General features: G+C 39.4%; 3 protein-coding genes across 3 annotated transcripts; all 3 read right to left on the minus strand.

The window, feature by feature from the left end:
• Positions 1-2,884: 2,884 nt before the first annotated feature.
• Positions 2,885-3,689, minus strand: PHYBLDRAFT_176356 (hypothetical protein; the record flags this gene model as incomplete). Its single annotated transcript, XM_018437749.1, has 3 exons — positions 2,885-3,015; positions 3,195-3,441; positions 3,660-3,689. 3 exons carry the CDS (start codon positions 3,687-3,689, stop codon positions 2,885-2,887), a joined length of 408 nt encoding a protein of 135 aa, XP_018283206.1.
• A 1,102-nt stretch (positions 3,690-4,791) lies between these two features.
• On the minus strand, positions 4,792-7,266 carry PHYBLDRAFT_153719 (hypothetical protein; the record flags this gene model as incomplete). Its single annotated transcript, XM_018433234.1, has 3 exons — positions 4,792-4,949; positions 5,016-5,175; positions 6,424-7,266. 3 exons carry the CDS (start codon positions 7,264-7,266, stop codon positions 4,792-4,794), a joined length of 1,161 nt encoding a protein of 386 aa, XP_018283207.1.
• A 7,998-nt stretch (positions 7,267-15,264) lies between these two features.
• PHYBLDRAFT_129027 (hypothetical protein) lies at positions 15,265-16,469 on the minus strand (the record flags this gene model as incomplete). The annotated part of the gene is made up of 2 exons (XM_018429257.1): positions 15,868-16,469; positions 15,265-15,718 (listed from the first exon to the last, which is right to left on the minus strand). Coding segments are annotated over exons 1-2 (969 nt in total), but the record flags the coding sequence as incomplete, so codon positions are not given.
• Between the last annotated feature and the right edge of the window lie 3,780 nt (positions 16,470-20,249).

Below are 20,249 nucleotides of genomic sequence, written 5' to 3' on the forward strand. Positions count from 1 at the left end.
CATCGCAGCGACGATGGAGCACAACTAAAAGAGAATTATAAGCAGTCGTTTTGGCGCTTGAAAAATTCCGTCCATTTCTGTGGGNCCGACAGTTCACAATTTTTACTGATCATCGAGCACTCATTAATCTCCACACTCAAAAAATCGCTAATCCGATGATGATTGGCTGGATTGAGACACTCCTTGACTTTGATTTTAAAGTGGTCCATATTCCTGGTTTGTTGAATAAACTACCTGATTTGCTAAGCCGCTTGTATCCTCCAGAGGATAGTGACAAGCTGGTGGAGGATGATGGATTGAGAAAAATCAGAACAAATGACTTACAAGCTAAAAACAGAGTTATTGTTCAAAAGAAAAAATATAGTAAAGACAGAGTGCTAAATGTACTTGCAACGCAACTCGTCGAAAATGCTTCAGAGTCGTCCGACTATATGTCACCTCCTGAAGAAAATCGTAATGGCTTACTAAAAGAAGCACATTCGTTTGGTCACTTTGGAAGTCAAGCTATAGTGAATGATCTTCATTCACAAGGCTTACACTGGACTAATATATATGAAGAGGCTAAAGAGATTATTCGTTCTTGCCCTGAATGTCAGAAGCACAATATTAGCAAGAAAGGCTATCACCCATTGACTAATGTTGTAGCATTCCGACCATTTGATCATATTGCAATTGACTTATGCGGTGAATTCCCTGTATCAGAGGATGGACACACGTACATGTTAGTTCTGGTTGATGTATGCTCCAAGTACATTATCTTGAGACCACTGCCAAACAAGAACTCAACAACAATAGCTAAAGCATTGATAAAGATTTTTGGAGATTATGGTTTTCCCAAAGTAATGCAAAGTGACAATGGTCTGGAATTTAGAAACTCTTTAATGTCAAGCCTATCTAAAGAGCTTGGGATTGATCGAAGATATTCGACAGCATATCACCCACAAGGAAATGGTATTGCCGAAGCCAGTGTAAAAATTGCAGAGAATACTGTACGTAAAATGATGAGAGCGAACAGCAATGACTGGTGTCACTATCTACCGATTGTTCAGCTGTGTATCAATAGACATATTCCTCAAAAAACACTAAGTGCGCCGTTTTCATTAATGTATGCTCGCAGAGTCAATGTGCCTGATGAGTATGGTGACAAAGATAAATACTCTCTTCCAAAAGCCACAGTTACAATTGATGAGCTAGAGAAGCAGATTGATCATATGGAAAATATTATATTCCCTGCCATTAACGAACGTGTGTTAAGGATTAATGAGGAATTAAAAAAGAAATATGATCACAAAAATATCCTAATCGACATCCCCAAAGGAACACACGTTATGGTCAGATTACCACATCGATCAAATAAATTGGCACCTATTTATGAAGGTCCATATACAGTGGTTCGAAGGAATAAAGGAGGATCGTATGAGTTAAAGGATGAGCAAGGTGAATTGTTACACCGAAATTACACACCCTCAGAACTCAAGATGGTCACCATCGATGAATCAACAATTGAGAATGAGCTCTACGAAGTTGAAGACATTCGAGATCATCGTGGTACTGCTGGTCAACGAGAATATTTGGTCAAATGGGCTGGCTATGGCGAACGTGCTAATACATGGCAAAAGGCTGAAGACTTTACCAATTCCACAATTGTACAAAAATATTGGAAGAAAGTTAGAGAGTTGGAACGTTTAGAGAATGAGAGAGCTGAAGACTTGATTAACAAAAGTGCATCCTCAAAAAAGAAAACAGTTCACACTTCAAGACTAAATGGTAAAAGTAACAATAACGATGAGCACAAGAAAAGAACGCTTCCTACCACTTTGAGTAGAGAAGAAAGATTACACAAAAGAAGAGCAACAAAAAATTAAAACAACAAAAAATGAACACGTAATCCACAAAGCTGAGTTTACAGTGTAGATCTCCATAAAGTACAAAAATTATGTGCATGATTGACTATAATAAAATAAGCAATTGGCCAGACAATGAAATAGTAAATGAAATGTTTTATTGCCGAATCAACAAAAGGTATTGTTGAATCTGGTGGAGGATAATGTTGTGAATGAGTATTGATTACTGCTGAATCTGAGAGTAAGACTGAAGGATAAAATAATATCCTCAGCTATTCCAGTCAAACGGATCTCCCTTTATGATATTATCTAATACACAGATCATCATACACATAATTGATTATTTATTATTATCACCATGACATGGGATATACAAATACATATACATTATATATATGGCATCATTATATTTCATCTACATATTTCTTTTATTATACAAATACTTAATTGAGAGACTACAACTACAACTATCTAATATTATGAAACATTACCCGAGTATCTGGGTCGGAATACTAAAATATTACCAATAGCATAAATGCTCTTCTTTACCAAAACTCTTGGACTGATCTGACTGGAGAAGTATCATATCAATTGGTCTTTCCGGATCTTTCCAGAAGAACAATACTCCTGGAATATGACTCATCGTGATAAAGATTACTTAAGCACACACTGAATTACAAATTAGAAAAACATATAAATATCAGTAGATAGTTCCGTGTAGAAAGACAATCGAATTTTATATTTCTTTACTTTTCTTTTGAAATAAACAACCTACACAAGTTCTCACGAATTCTTTCGTCTATATTATATTTTGCTTTATTTTCTCCCCACAACAATCGCAAAGCTGTTACAATGACTCATATCCAGGGTGACTGGATATATCTCAATAAATATAAATATCATAAATAAAATAACTTTTATTAAGACAATTCGATTTGACTTGAACTTTTAATAAACACAATAAAAAAGAGTCTCAAAGTACTTATTGTTCCACCTTTCCACATACAAATATAACATGCAGCAATCATTGTATCTGTATCTCAATCCAAGAGCTCCCAGTCATACTCTTCTACAGGTTGATCTTCAACAGGTTCCTTTTCTCCAGCTTTCTTTTTGGGATCAATAGTAATAATTGGAGACTTGGTACAGAATTTTCTGCCCTCTCTTCGAGCTATTTTAGAAGTAAAGATAGAGTGAGCATTTTTATAACCCATTTTTAAGAATTTGTTTTAGTAAAAGTAAAAGAAGTGTTTTCAGGGCAGACTTGATAGACAGCTGTCACATCCAAAAATGTGGTTTATACTCCACATATTATATGTATTTATTAATTTAGGATATATAATTCTCTACATCTGCCTTGAGATGCCATCAGAGATGTAGATTCAAGTCTCAATATTTCTCTTCCCCTGCTATTAAATTGGAACACCGCACTTTTCAAAGTCAAAAACTTTGTTGGAAATGTCACTACAAATAAGCTACTCACACAGTTCTTTTCAGAAACACTTTCTCCATGTCCATAAGCAACGGTTTTTTTGTATTGACATTTCCGACAAATTTTTTGCCTTTTGAAAAAAATATCGGAGCCCAATAATTCTTTCTGATTATAAGAAAAATGTACTATACTAGTTCATTTTCAATAATATTCTTTTTGATGAATAAAATGATACTACTTCTTTATTATTACTATTATTATTATTATTATTTGAAACTTCTGTTTTCTTCTTCTCAACATCAATTTTTTTGCAAAATTTTTGAGGTCATTTTTTGGTTACTCAAACCAACCCCCAACTTTCCTTAATAAATCATTTGTCTCACTTGAATACTTTCTGACTTCCCTAAGAGCATCTTTAGCAGTTCACTTTATCTCCACTTTTACATTAAATTTAAAGATTTAGCTAAAGTGTGTCCTCCCAGCAGTTTATTTAAATTCACTTTAAATATAAAAGACAGTCCCTTTTCTTTATCTTCCTATTAAATTTAATAGGAAGATAAAATTTATTGATGAAAATGCTTTCAAAATTTATTTAAAGAAAAAGATAAATCGAACTGCTGGGAAAATTGACCTTTTCTTTAGCTAAAGTAGCAGTGTTTAACTTTAGATAAATTAAAAGTTCTCACTGCTGAAGATGCTTTCACAGTTTTTTTTCTTACTTTAAAAGCTCTCTAGTAGTACTGAACTTAATTTTCTTCTTTATTCTGATGAAAAAAATTGGGTATGAAAAAAAATTCCAAAATTTTGGCTTCTAAGCCAATAATAGTAACCTTAGTGCATTTTTGAAAAAACCAAATAAATTGCTTTATAAGAAAATTTAAGCTATTTTTTCAAATTCACACTCACTGAGGTTTCTTCTAAATATGAAAATTTCTTGTTGAAACCAAATTTCCTATTGGCTTAGAGTATGAATTGAGATTAAACATGAAAAGCTTCAGATTTGGGGGAGCAAAATAATGAGATATGTGCCAAAAAAGGATTAAACATATTTTTTGAGCTACTTAATTGAAATTCAGACAGAGAAAAACTTTAAAATTTGGGGAGAAAAATGGATAGCTCTGAAAGAAAAGCTTTTATTGGACAAGATTTTTTTCTGTTGAGAAAAATGCATTTTTTTGACGTCATTTTTCAGTCAATATTGGAAATGTTTACCAATATCCAACAGAACATGCCAAACTTTGAAACGTTAAGAAGTCTGCGGCTACCATCAGGTACACAGATTAAGTGGATATCAATGGCCTGGATCACTGCAACTTTGTTCTCATCAAACTCATAGCAAGTTCTGTAATACATAACTTCAATGTTGCCATAGGGATCTGTTACTACATTATGAGAGTAGACGTTATTGACATTGACGCTAGATATCATTTGATACTCTTGCATCATGAACATCTTTCTTACTAATCTGTTTCTTTCATCTCTGAGAGCTTCAATTGAGATCTGGCCAAGAAACCATCAACAATTTGCCTGGAAAACACTTGCCAATATATCGCGCAAATTTGGAATCAATGAGCCAGAGTTGTCACTGTTAGCACGGGAGCCAAAGAAGTGAAAATTGAAAGCTGGGAAATCAATGGGGGCACGTTTGATAAATTTACCAGGAACATATCTTACTAGTCGTGTTCCATTACCAACTTGATTCTCTACAATATAGGATCAACCATTGCAAAGATGTCGACACATGAATTGCTTTGCAAATTTCTTGGCAACATCTTGAGAAGTTGCCTGGCGGTTTGTCTTGAACAAGTGCTCACAGATGAACTTGTTGAACTGTTCACTGTTCTCTGTTTCATATTGCAAGACAGAGCCAAAACGAAGCATATCTTCAGTAAGATGACACTGTAAGAAATGGCAGATATTAAACTACCGACCTGGCAAAAATCGTTAAAAAGTGCCACCTGGCAACATTCTTCTGAGCCAATAGAGCTTCAGTATATAGCAATCAGTTTCATCTATTTAAGCAAATCAGATATATAGAATAATGAGGTTCAGGTCTTATTTTAACCAATAACATTGGCAGATAGCTTTTTATTGCTATAATGGTTTTAATGTATATCTAGGGATCAGTATCCTTATTAGGAGGTTACAAACACTCAAATTTATTAAAAAAAATTTATTTTTATTTATTTTTCACATTGAAAATATCGGGGCTAACAAGGTACAATATGCATACAACTACTTCTACAGCTTATAGCAGTATTTCTAACTAATTAAAAGACACTTTGTATAAAGCAAGCTGAAAAACTATAACAATAACTGAAAGGCGTTTAACCTATACATAAATAAAAAGAAGAAAGAAAGAAAAAAATTAGTATTTGCATTCTGAAAGAATTTATTTCAAATAGCATACAATTAGTATTGAATGAGCATAAAATAATACAAACCTTTATATTTGATGGTTTCTACACTTTACTCATACTTTCATTTTAGGCATTTATATCTTTAATAGTTTAGAAGATTCGAGCGTAATTATGATCAAAATGAAGTTTGATTAGTAATTTACCATTAAAATCTATTAACATTGATATATTTACCCTAATATTCATATATATATAGCAGCATTATTCTATAACAATATTATTTAGTATAAGAATTACTAAATGTACCATTGCTTTTATGATCTTGTTTAAAGAAAAGGAAAAAATGTTAGTGTAGTTAAAAAGCACTTGTTGTTTACTTTTGAAGAGAAAAATCTAAGCCTCAGTATAATAACTGAATATCAGTATAAAAGCATAATAAATTCTGCAAAGTCGGTTTTTACTACTTGGATTGCATTGATTGCATTGATTTCATTTATGAATGGTTATACATCACAGCATGCCTTATAAAGATGATTTATTTTCTAAAAAAAAGGGCAGCGTGATATTCAATTATCAATGGTTTTACCAGGCCAATAATAAAGATTATGAGTTCTTGACTTCTTAATATAGCTTTAAGAGTCTTCTGTAATAAACTTTTATTTCAATATCAGTATTCATATGCCTAATTAAGCTGCAAACAACCTAAACATGGTAAAGCTTATAGGAGATTAAAAAAGTTGTCAGGTTTGCCAGGTTTTTTAAGAAAACCTGACAATTTTTTTCTTACAGTGTGATGCAAAAGGTGAAGCTTGGGCTTGAAACTGAAGTCTTGTTGCTTGAGTTTATCTTTAGTGGTCAAGATAAAAAGATCTAGTGCATGGAACACTTTGGTTACTTTGTCAACAGCACTCTGGATCTGCATAAGGTAGTAGTCAAAGCCCACATGAATTCTACGCATATACACCAAAGACAACAATCTGGCAACTGCATGAAAGGCTGATATAATCAAGTTCAGGTTACTCTCTCTACCAAAAAGCTTGCTCATAACACCTGATAGGATTTGAATCAATTGCTTGAAATCGCGTCCAACAAAAGACCCAGAGTGGCAAAGCTGATTGCGAAAAGTTTCATCATAGCTCTCACAGGATTGGTAAGATACCCTTTCACACTGAAGGCTATCCTTCTGAACTGCTGTCAATACTGGCTGCTTCCACAAGAAAATGACTAGGTACTTGATCAATCCAAGTGGGATCATGTAAAAAATCTTAATGGGCATGTCCTTAGTCTGGTCAAAGGCTTTGAGTCTGAGAAACTCCTCGCTTCCATTCTTTATATAGCCAAAGCTATGACCACATTTGTATACATCCAACTGGCTGTCAGAGGAGGCAAAGGTGGAAAGGAAGTTCTTCAATCTATGGGGCCAGCTGGAGTGATCGACAGAAGAAAAGCGGAGGACACCAGTTATATGCTTCCGCCCCAGACAAGGAGAAGGGAAAATACATCTTCTGAAAAGACACTTTGATGATGTTTCTTTATGCATCGCAAACTGAGACTGGTGAGGGTTGTCACCCATAAAGAGCAACAGGGGAGCAACTACCAAGACATATTCGCCAAGGTCTTCAGAATACATCTCGTTGTATCTAACATAATCGTAGATTTAAATTAAAAGTACAGACACTCAATAAATATATACATTGAGTTGCCGACAACTAATAACAATACTAAAAGATATACCTTCCCTTATACAAGGAAATTATGTAAAGAACATACTAAGACAAATACTAAGACTCTAGTCAATAACACTAAAAACATAAGAACTAAATCATAGAAGATAATGGTAGAGAAACAGACATTACATGATATCATCATATCATCTCTAAGCTAAATGCAATGTTTATATAAACACACAATACAAATAGCAATAGAACATCATCTTCTTTCTGATTCTTTCACTTCTTCTAATAAAACAAAGTCTCACCATACTCTCGTCTGCACTTGTTTTATTTTATATCTTATTTTTACCTCATACATAACACTTGACACCTTTCTCCAAGACAACAAGATTGCTGACAACAGGGGGCAGCATTTCAACAGCATTTAGAACATGATTCGATGTGCAAACAAACAGGGTATTCTCCCATTTGTTTCTCTCTTCAAGGGGCATCGCGGCAAAGTACAACAAGTAACTGTTGTAGACGTTGTACTGCTTTGAATCGTTTCCAGATGTATTATCAGAATACATGTTCAGTAGGCAGATGACCACTTTCATAAGATCGGAGGTTCCAGGTATTATTCTCTTGAAATCTTCAATATTGCTAGTATTGGACCACAGGCGAAATTGGACACCAACAAGAGTACAATCAACAATCTTGATATGACAGAAAGAGACAGAGAAACCAGAACCAAAGAAACTGCTACTGTCTTTTTGAATAACAGAAAGGAACTTGTTTACTTTGATCTTATACTTGGGAACAGAGACAGCAAAGTTTGTGGAGTTTCCACACGACCAGAAGTATGCATCATCAGGATGATTCAGCAAAGGACCATGGCCACTGTATACCTGGAAAGCATTGGCATATCTGGATCCATTTTCCATAAAAAACTTTTCCAATAGAAACCGGTTTGAATAGCCTTGAACTTCAACAACGTTGCCTACCCAATAGTCCGATCCTTCAAAAGTGAGCATAGGATGCTGGAGCAATAGGTCTTCTTTCCATTTGTTGCCTTGGTTGAGGTTCAACCACTGGTTCTTCATAAAGTCTGGAAGGGCAGAGAGTTGGGATGTCTTGCCAGGGATTGCCAACATATGCTTAATATATTCGGATGGCTTGTTGATCAAAAATTCATGGGCTTCGGATTTTTGGTTTGTACCCTTGACTGGAGAGGTCTTAAAGACAGGGACCTCGTTCTTTGCTTGCAAGTGAAAGTTAATCACTGTGTCTGGCTTGAGGAAATCCAGTCGTTTTTTCCAGTGGTTTCGCGGACCTCCAAGAGCATCTCTATTGCATATATGATCTTCTTGATGGTTCTTTCCGAAGCAAGATCTTCATTGCCGTTGAATAATGCATACAGGATGTTGTGGTGGTTAAAGTTGAAAAAGTTTTTAAGAAGAAGAATTAAAGATTTGAGATGAGGAACGAAGATTCATGAGAACTTGTGTAGGGTTTGTTTATTGAGAAAGATTTGGTATCAAAGTTTGATGAGGTTCCTACACTGAACTACTACTGCTATTTATATTATTTTGGATCGGGAAAATTATATGACTGGGGTCAGGTAATCGATCCTATCTGAGCCTTAATCAGAGCAACGTGATCTTGGGATAATTAATATATGATTAATTATATAAATGTGTGTAGTCCCAATGAAGTATTAACATGGAAAGTAAATGTGTTTATGAGTTATAATTATGCTTATAATAATCCACTGATGTATCCCATATTATGGTGATATCATCATATGAAATATAATCACTATCATGCATGCTAAACCTGTATGTTAAATAATAAAGTAATTGGTAGACACCTTTGACTGGAATAGCTGAGGCCTTATATTATTTCCTTCAGACTTATTCTCAATTACAGCAGTAGTCAATACTCATTTACAACAGGTAGAAGATCTTGAGCCTGTGGGCATAGACATTGGTGAGGACTCGTTGTGTGGCTGTGTGAAGGGGGAGCAGAGAGTAACGGTTGTTGAAGACCAGAATGACGTGGTACGGGCCATTCCAGATGCGAATGAGCTTCCCAGCTTTCTGTGGTTTGGACAGAGGCTTGGTGAACAACAAGACAACTTGGTCCACTTGGAAGGAAGGCGGCTTACGCAGTTTGTTAAGCGTGAGAGAGTTGGCAGCATGAGTCTGGAGGTTAGCCAACCGCACCAAGTCCAGAGCAGAAGACAGGGCAGGCTTGACCCCAGAGGCATAGTCAGTTGGGCTGGTGTCTTGAGGCTGCTGAGAGATGGTGGCCGGAATTCTGGGCTTGCAGCCATGTACAAGGAAGAAAGGCGAGAAGTGGGTGGCAGAGTGAACCAAGAAGTTATAAGCCAACTGGAATAGTCCAAGGTGGTGATCCCAGGTGGAGTGCACTGAGCTTTGGTCGGTGTAACAAACAATCATGTTTTTCAGGGTGGACATAAAACGTTCTATGCCTCCATTGGACTGGGGATGGTATGCAGGTGCAAACTTCCAGGAGATTGCCAGATAGCAAGTCAGAGTTTGCAGCAGGTCAGAGGAGAAGGGCTGTCCATTGTCAGAGAGGATTACTCTTGGTAGACCATGTTCTGCAAACACCTTGAAGCAGAGGGCAGCGATGACAGTTGATTCGTTGAGACTTGTCAAGGGCACCAAGATGACGTACCGCGAGAATAGACACTGTACCACCATGATGTAGCGGTGTTCTTGGAGGCTAAGTGGAAGTGGCCTGAACGCATCAATTGCTATGGTGTCAAATGGTGTCATGGCTGGTTCTTGCGAGACTGATTCTGTGTGCCCCAGTGTCAAGCGTGGTGACTTTGAGTGTTGGCAACCTGGGCACTCCATGACCTTCTGTGAGACCCATGGTTTGAGATCCTCAAACCATACCAGGCGTTAGAACCATTGGACAGTTCTGTTCAAGCCGAGGTGGCTGGCAGTTGGTGCGCAATGTAGTAACTGGAAGAAGACTTCTCGCATGGCGGCTGGTAGGACTGGTTGTGTTTTGTGCAAGAGGAGTAAGCAAGAGACAGTGAAGTTGTGTGGCAGGGTAGGCAAGTCTTTTATGGATTGACAAAAAGGATTGTCGGCCTGTCCAGTCACAAGTTCTTCAACGCCAATGGCGTTCACTATGGGGAACCAGGAGAGAGCATCTGGGCCCAAATTGTCCTTGCCAGGGCAGTAGACAATCATGAAGTTGTGTCCTTGCAGGAGTAACGCCCAACGGGGCCAGATGCCCACGGAGGTCCATGGTCTTGAGCAGGAATTGCAAGGCCTGGTGATCGGTTACCACCGTGAAGTGCGTTCCCATCAAGTAGTGTGCAAACTTCTTGATACCCCAGATGATGGCCAATGCTTCGATCTCTGTGACCCCATAGTTCTGCTCGGCAGGGGTCAGAGAACAAGAGGCGTATGAGATGGCATGGGGGCAAGAAGAGTCAGACTCCCATTGAGACAGGATGACTTCTATCCCAGCCATGCACGCACCGTTGGTGTGGAGCTCGAACTGGTGAGAGAAGTCAGGAAACCAGAGGACTGGGGCTGATAACAGGACCTGGCAAAGCTTGGAGGCAGCAGAGTCATGGTCAGTAGACCAAGTCCAGACAGAGTCCTTGGCCAGAAGTCGGTTGAGCAGTGCAGTCAAGAGTGAGAACTGAGGGATGAAACAGCGGTAATAGCCACACAAACCAAGGAAGGACTGCAAGGTGTCAACATCCTTGGGTGTGGGGAAAGAGGCGACCACCTTGATCTTGTCAGGGTTGGTTCGGAGACCAGACGCAGTAATTAGGTACCCAAGATACTTGACTTCCGGACAGGCAAAACTGCACTTCTTCAGATTGACAGTGAGGGAGGCAGTTTGGAGGCGGGAGAAGACCAAGGCCAAGTCTAAGAGGTGTTGGGTGAAGGAAGGCGAGAAGATGATAATGTCATCCAGGTAGACAAGACAGAGCTGCCACTTGAGGCTGGCGAGTACTGCATCCATCAAACGCTGCATTGTTGCAGGGGCGTTGGACAATCCAAAAGGCATCCAGACAAACTCGAAGAGGCCCTTTTGACAGACAAACGCCAAACGTGGGCATGACGATTCGTCCAACTCGATCTGCCAGTAGGAGGCGGTCAGATCCAAGGTCGAGAAGATGGCAGAATTGCTGAGGGAGTGTAGGGTATCATCGATGCGTGGTAGTGGGTACACATCCCTAGTGGTTACCCCGTTCAGCCATCAATAGTCAATGCAAAACCGCAGTGACCCGTCCTTCTTGGTGACAATAACTACTGGGGAGCTCCAAGGGGAGTGAGAGGGCACCACGATGCCGTCCTGGAGCATCTCGTCAATCATATCATTGATCTTTTCGTTCTCTGTGGCTGAAGCGCAGTGTGGAGGGCCAGATAGTGGGGCCTGGTTGCCAGTGTCAATGTTGAGTTGTACATGTGAGGTGATGGTCTGTGCCTTGGTGGCAAACACTCTGCGAAATTGGTTCAATAACCCTACGATCTGGTCCTTCTGGCCATCCTCCAACGTGGCGTTCATAGGCAAGTCGTCTTTGGTAAACAATGCCTGGACAGGGCTAGTGATAGGTATTGGCAAAGCATTAGTACTGTTCTTTAAATCAATTGTGTGAATACTTCCCAAATCCTCTGATGTGGCCAATTGGCACCCTGCTTGGAGTTGGACCATGGTCATCCCTAGGTTGGTCACCTTGACTGTTGCCAGTCCCCAATGGTCGAATTGCACCATGCCTGCAGCCATGGCACACTGGCGAGACGAGAGGAGCTCTGGGCCGGTCTCCACATACGCCAGACAGTTGGCAGGGCCTAGGACTGTGTGGTAACAGTGGGAAATAGTGGGGAGTTGGACATGTCCAGTCGCTCGTACTGGCAAGGGAACAAGCGCAGAAGGTTGGGAGATGGTGGCACACATATCAAACCGAATGCTGTCTGCAGAGGTGTTGATAACGGCTGACAACCGTTTCAGGTCTGGATATCCAAGGATGATATCGTGGGCAAGGTGTTCAACCACCTGGAAGGTGAGGGTGAATGGTCGGCCCAAGAGGCCAACAGCCAGAGTGGTAGTGCCATGAGAACGTGCCAGTGCGCCTGCAGCTGTAGTGAAGGTGATGGCTTGGTTGCTGTCAACAGTCGCATCCAGACTGACAAAGGCAGAAGTGCGGATGGCAGTGATGGCGGACCCTGTGTCTACTAACGCAGAGAGGGCACGGTCTTGTACAACACAAGGCACCGAAGGTCCAGAGGATGAAGAGGAGATGGGGCCATGGGGCTTACCGGTCAGAGGGATCGTGACTGCAGCCAAGAGTGGAGGGAACAAAGGGTCGCTGTGGTTGTGAGGCGAGGAGACAGCAGCAGACTGTGGATTGCCTTGGCAGTCCTTGTTGCGATGTGCACCCTTACAATAACCACAAATGGGTTTTCCATCCGGTCCCCAAAGGCGAGGAACGCCGTCTGGAGGCCTATTTCGACAAGGACGAGAGGAGGAAATGGCTGCTGAGCAGTCCATTGGTTGAGGCCCAAATCGAGAGAGAGAGGCAAAGGCTGGTGGTGGTGCATACTTGCCACGCCGATCCTCATGCTCCACTGCAGTAGTGTAGGCCGATTCCCAATTGTTGTATTTGGTGAGGGTTGGTTCCACCAGCTGACGAAGTTGGGGCTTGATGTTCTCCATGAAGATTGCTAGGATCGTTCGGTTGGACAGGCGACAGGTGGCAGAGATGTCATTGGCCAACGTGGCGAACTTCACACAGAACATGCGAATGGGCAGCGTTCCTTGCTTGGTGGCCTGGAGAGCACAGCGTTGCTGGGCCTTCTCGATTTCTGGGTCCAGCCCATATGTGCTGGTCAAAAGTTCGGTGAGCGCGGCCCAGTCATGGCATGTCCCAGAGACGCGGATCCATTCTCCAATATCTGGAGGAAGGTAGTGAGGCAAGAATTTGCCCAAAAGGCTGGGAGCAACCCCAACGAGGGTGGCTTCCGTCTCATACGTGGAGAGCCAAGAGTTGATATACATTCCTGGGCGGAATGTGGGAACGGGCAGTGCCTTGGCAGCAGAGGTCAGGTAGAGGGCAGTCAACATGTCTGGTGCCAAGACATCCACAGAGGGCAGAGGCAGAGGAAGCTCTGACGTGATGGAGTGGGCCCGGGAGTGGGGGTTGTGTTGGCTATGTTTAGTCATGGGGGTGGAAAGCCGAAGAGGCGACGAAGATGAGGCAGTAGAGGCAGAGGCAGTTAGAGAAAGACAAGCTTCTCCACCATGTAATAACTTTGAGGGACTGAGTTTAGAAGTGAGACTAGTTGTAGAAAACTAGTCGATTTAGAAGAGGTTTTTGAGCTTGAGAAAGATGGAGCTTTATTGATAACAATTTGACGAGTATTTATACTGATTGAGTGGAGAGATAATAAGAAAATAGAGAAGGTAGTTTATGCATGCAGTTACGCATGCTACGCAGCTTAGAAGAAGTAGAAGGACGCAGAGGGATGATCCTGGCAGGAGCATATGCAAACAGAGAGTACCTCAAGATACTAGTAGAGACGGGGTTTGTAATGGGTCTTGTCCTTGGACATAACAAATGTTATAACCCAAAAAAAAACGAAAGACTTCTTTCCACTAAAATATTGCCTGTCATTTATACATCATATTCACTAAAGTTTTCAACTGCCTTTTGCTATCATAATTCAACAACCTTTGCTCTTAACGCCTTAGAGCGTATCAAGATCATAATCGATACAATAGTTATATTTATATTTATAAACATTATTGTCTTGTCTTTGTAAATATACAACTTTAAAAAAAACAAAACCAAAAGCTAAAACGCAGTTTTCAAGACAATAGATTATCTATAGTTACATCGTCTCACTACGACCCCGCACTAATCGGGCTCCAATTTGTGCTAGACCAGCCCGAAATGTCTGCTTTGAGGGTACTTTTGAATGTTGGTGTTGGTTGGATCTTGCTGCCTCAGTGTTTGATTGAGTGAAGTTCAATTCCTCGTCATATCTACTTCTACCTCTCCCTCCTCTTCTTATCCTCACGCCATTACCATTACCAGTATCATTATCATTATCATCCTCATCGTCGTCGTTATTCTCATGGTTGTCGTCGTCGTCATTTAAATCATCACTATAGTTTTCCACAAACTGTCTACCACTCCTGATATTCAATCCATCTAAACCATTCAAATCCAGATCCAGATCGTCTCTGTTTGTTTGTTGGCGTAGTGATGTTGAATTCTGCGGATTAGGAGAGCCTGTTTGTGAATTTGGCGTCAGGTAATTTGTGAACCGCCGCGTTATGGAGTTGCTAGACAAGGAACGTGGACGTTGCCCAGGACGAGAAAATGGAGATGGTCTTTGGGGTGATCCAGGATTAGATGAATTTCGTGAAAGTGCAGGGAGGGCGGGTAGACTTGGTTGGTGTTTTAGAGATTGAATGGGAACAATGTTCGGTAGACTTTGGGCAAACTCTGATTGCGAGCCTGAGCGATAGACTGTGGTGGATGAGGATATGCTTTTTTGTGCGAATAGAGAAGGTACAGAATGCGGGGAAGATGGAGAAGAGTATGGGAAAGAGTAGGAGTTGGATGGAGATTTTGACCGAGCTCCCTCGCTAAAGGCACGGCTTCGACTGGCGAGATGTAAAGGTGTTGAAGATGAACGATTGAAGCCTTCCATGTCAATCGTACATTTTTCATTAGAGAATTTGGGAGACATGATAGTATTGACAGATGGTTCTGCAAACATATTTATTATCCGGTCATCTTCATTATTCCAATGAGAGCAACACAATTTGTACTCTAGTGCTACCTGTTGTCGACCGTTTCGGTTGACAAATCTACCTCGGGTAAAATAACAGTCGAAATAGGGTCCATGACAGTATGAACACTCCTTGGATTTTCCAATGTATTCCTTGAGGTGTTGGGGTAGACTGACAGGAACAGGGAGGCCGTTTCGCACAGCAATCCGGGCGCAGGTCTCTAAGAGGGAAGGAGGGTTGGATGCTAGATTGTGAACAAATTCTGTCACAAATGAACATCCTTCTGCATGTAATTTACGAAGTGATTTAAGGGCCGCGATTTCGGCAGGAATACTTTTCAGAGGGTTATGGGATACATTAAGAGAGATGAGGTCATTTAGGTTGCCGAGTTCTTTGGGAATTTCAGTGAGTAGATTGTTGTTGACGATGATTGCGACTATCTTTGAGAGACGGCCGATAAACGATGGAATTAAGGCAAGTTCGTTGTATCCAACATTAATAGCCTTTAGTCTTGAAAGATAAGCAATTGTGTCAGGAAGTGCTTGAAGCTGGTTGTGTGCAGCATTCAAGACTCGTAGGTTCTTTAAGTAGCCGATTTCTAGTGGTAGACTCGTCATATGATTATGTGACCTAAACACAAGATTTGGTTACATGGTTGATTGGTTTTCTTTGTTTGTTTGGTTGATTGATTGGTTGATTGGTTGATTGGTTTTTGCTTTAACTTGTTAAGTTAAATAAATGTAATTATTACAATTAAATTAACCTAAAGCAAAACTTACAGGTTTAACTTTGTGAGATTGTCAAGAAAGCCAATACTAGGACTAAGTTTCACAAGCGATTTTCCAGACAGGTTTACTGACATCCTAGATCCTGTTAGCCGTCTTGGCCTGCGTCCTTTTGGAGTTATGTCTCCAATTGTAAGTTTAGACCACTCTTCGACTTGTTGGTCATCATCGTCCATGTGTACCGCTTCGTTTTCCGTAATATCTTCATGTGTGTCATAGTGAACAACGTCAGGGTAATATTTCTGGTCAATATAAGCCAGATCTTCGACTAGATTCTTTCGGACCAAGGACAGTCGCTTATTCTTTTGGCAAACTTGACATGGTTCGTCAACCGAAGTAGCAACCACTATGCTATCTGTGGAGCCTTTTCGTTTTTGCTGATTATGATTTTGTTCGGTTGGGAAGATCGACTCGGTGTTGTGTTCATTGCAGCCGTTCTTGCAAGAAACTTCGAGTTTATAAAGGTGGGGATTAGCCAAAATGAAATCAGAAAAGGAATTGTCCTCCATGTGTGGAGATTCGCCCCGGGGTTCTTCACTTTCTGGCTGGTTAACGTACGCGAAAGTCAAAGGAGCATGTTCCTTGCTAGTCTGTTGTCCCATGTTGTCGATAGAAAAGTGTGCTTTATTATTAATATTATTATTTTTAATAATAATATTATATTATATTTATTTATTTTTATAGAGGGGTGATTTATGATGATGGTAGGAGGGGAGGGTTTGGAAAGAGTAGAAACAGTCCTTTTTGATAGTAGATAATAAAAATAAAAAATAAAAATAAAAATGAAAATGAGCGCGAGTGGTGATGATCGACTGGTACCAAACATATTTAGAGTACCGCATTCGAATGCCTGTCCCACATAATGACAAAAAGGCATAAGACGCTACCAAAATAATAAATAAAAATAAAAGAAAAGAAACTTTGTTTCACTGCCAAAAATATATGAGCAAACAGCTGTATGCATGTACAATGCAGTAGTAAAGCTACTTTGAGGGAAAATCTAACCTTACTATCATAATCTACCCAACATATTTGAAACACACAAAAGACAACGAAAAGGCATTAAGGAATAACCGTGTAGGTTGTGTGTGAAATATAAATTTATTAATAGATAGGATGTGAGCGGGATACCCGAACCCATAATTTGCTATAACAACTTTATATGCTTTCAATTGGTGTTACTGTTATCTTTAAAGAAGAGTGTTAGGCTATTGAATAGTAAACCCTTAGTACCCTTGGTCTAGTACTTCATAGACAAAATTTACAATTAATTGTTTTGATTATACAAAAGCCAAACCAAAACATGTTGGCCAACCAATTGTAGAAATATGATATTAATTGACAGCTTTTATCAGTTTGAGCATATCTCTCTGTGTGTGTATATGTTTCTTAGCTTTTTAGTAAAAAGGTACCAACGAAATCTCCGTATATATATATATGAAAGAACCTTTTCAATTCACTTTATTCCGATACCAAGATAATACATTGCTTAGCCTACTTATATTGTAGGCAGCCACATGGTCTATAGCCTCTTTTTTATTATTGATTATATTATAGGAAATGACAAATTCTATTTAGTCCTTTGTATTTTTAGAGTTTAATTACACGTTTGTAATATTTTTATGCTAGAATCAACCAATCACATAGTACAAGTAGTACAAATGATGAAAGGAAAAAAAAATTATATTTGTATTTATATTTATACTTATATAATAAAAATAAAGTGACAGCAGAAAGGTTATTTTTATTTATTTATTTATTTATTTGACATTTGAATTTAAATAATATATAAATATATATACAAGTAAAACGTATTTGTATACGTCATGTATACAACCATCGCAAAAGGGACACACAAAGAATGTTTGAACCTCTATGAAACAGCACACATGAAGCGAAATCCACAAGCAATAAATCAAAGTTCAATGGATTATGACATTAAAAACCAAACAACTTTTAAGCATTCAGGAGACACTTCTCAGTCTTCGAATCGGAATACACAAAGAAACTCATCACAGGGGCAAGTCTAGATGTATATGTATATATGTATATGTATATATATGTATATATAAAGAGAGAAAGACACAGAGAGAAAGACAAAATGAGAAAGAGCTACTCTTCTTCATTTCCCTACAGTTACGATAATATATATATATATATATATATATATATTTGTGTGTGTGTATCGAAAAGTTTTACTTATATAATCTATTTCATAATATATTATACATTTTATTATGCATGTAATATATATATTCTTCTTCTTTTCATCTATCTATTAGTATTAGCCAAAGACATGAAGAAAGCTATAAAAAAGGCTACACCCACAACTCTTCACAATCAACCACAACATCAAGTCCAGATTTCACCACTGGTTTTGATTCTAGCGAATACTCGCAAGCCTTGTACAATGACAGTTCCAGTACTACAACAGAAAAAAAGTACATCGCCCCAGTTAGTCGCTTTGAAGACATGCGATCATCGGCCATGCAGTTCTGGACGACTGGAGTCAATCTTGAATTCCAACCCAAAGAACCAACAAAAGCCAAAAATAATAATGGCTGGATGACCGAGCAAGAGTTCAGCACCTTGACGAAATCTAAAGATCTACCAACTAAAAAAAAACTAGATTCATTGACAAAAAAGACGTCAGAAGAGGAAACAGAAGAACACCACAAAAAAGATACCAATAATAAACCAGATATATCATATGCGCAAGTAGCCTCCAAAAGACTAGCTGTTAAAAAAGATGAAGAGGCTGAAGATTCATCTACTAGCAATACTAAAACTACCACTGATACCACCACTGTTATGACGGTAGTAACAGAAACGTCAGCAGCAGCAACAGCGGATATAGCAACACCAACAGAATCGACAACAAGTAGTAGTGTTCCAGAAGATTGGTACTTCTCTGATACATCCTCTTCCCAACACTTTCAACACCAATCATCATCAACCGGCAAATATCAATCACATCCAACTGGAAATAGCATGATTAATCGTCACCCTGCCTTCAATTCGTCTTTTCCGCATTCTAATAAATCTCGTCCTTTTCCAGTTGAACAAACAGAAGAAGATGTGAATTCATTTATTTTTGTATATTCTGTTAAAAACCAACTTTTCGGTGCCCAATCTTTAGAACGCTTTCAAAAGGGTGTTGGATCTCTGTTAGAAAAGGTGAAATCAATGAGCCATCGCACACTTGATGTGATGATCCGGGCCATGGTTTATTCAATCAAAGAAGAGCAAAGCACAACACTTGTGCCCAAAGTATTCCCAAAGCTTGTACGCACTGTGCAGCGAAAGGTTACCGTGTGTGACATCCTAGGAGCTCACTTTCCTGACTTCCTTGTAGCGATCCAATCTTACATCAAAACTTACATGATGTCGCCAAAAGACTTTATTTCGATCTTACAGCTATTTCACACCTTCGTTGTAAAGTTCCCTGACTATGCCGACCAAATCCCACTACCATCAATCCGTATACGATTTGATCAATTCAAGCAACTCTTTACCGAAAATGAAATACAGCAGATGAGACAACTGTTTAGTGAGATAGCGGCACTTCAGAAAGTCGACACCTGGCTCACTGTAGACAACTTGGGCCATAAAGACTATAATAATAGTGCTCCCACCGATGAATACCCAGAAACATACAACACCAGCTGGATATTGGAGTTGTGGTCCCCAAAAAAAGTGCTACCACATCTGCCAAATGGCGAATCGCTCATTCAAGAAGTTTTTGGTCTTTCAGATTCGAGTGTGGATAAACCGAATATTAAGTGGCAGCTGCCAGAAGAAGAAGAAGAAAATATAGGATTAGCTCATGTGTTTGGCAGTGGTGAAATAGCAAGTATGGTTCTTACACCATGGCCAAAAACAAAACTAGATGTATATTTGGCAACTCAATATGAAATATTGCGCGAAATATTCTGCGGGCCTGCTCGGCATGCTATTCAAAAATACTCATCTTCACTGGAACTTTCTGGAAAAGATGTAGCCTGGTTGCCATACATCTCTGACACGCAGATCTACAGTACATCTCTACCAGCAACTCTTGTCGAGCCAGTTGCCATCTTTACATTTTTAGGCACAAATGAAAATATAGAAACCTTAAAAACCATCAGAGATGGGTCACTCGCTATCCTCATACCCCAAACTAGCAAGAAAAGGCTCACACAAAAGCACCTTGCATCTATTTCCAAACAAATCATTACCGGAATTATCGTTGGTTCTACTTATAACGCACGTGCAAACAACGAACCAGGTGCAGTACATATGATTGCAATTCATCTCAAGATTGGAAGTATGATGGATTTGCAACGTTCTGCAAAGTATACAATCCTGATCACTTCACCCAACAGTTCCTCGATTAT

Source organism: Phycomyces blakesleeanus, assembly GCF_001638985.1.
Source record: "Phycomyces blakesleeanus NRRL 1555(-) unplaced genomic scaffold PHYBLscaffold_50, whole genome shotgun sequence".
NCBI classification, from domain to species: domain Eukaryota; kingdom Fungi; phylum Mucoromycota; class Mucoromycetes; order Mucorales; family Phycomycetaceae; genus Phycomyces; species Phycomyces blakesleeanus.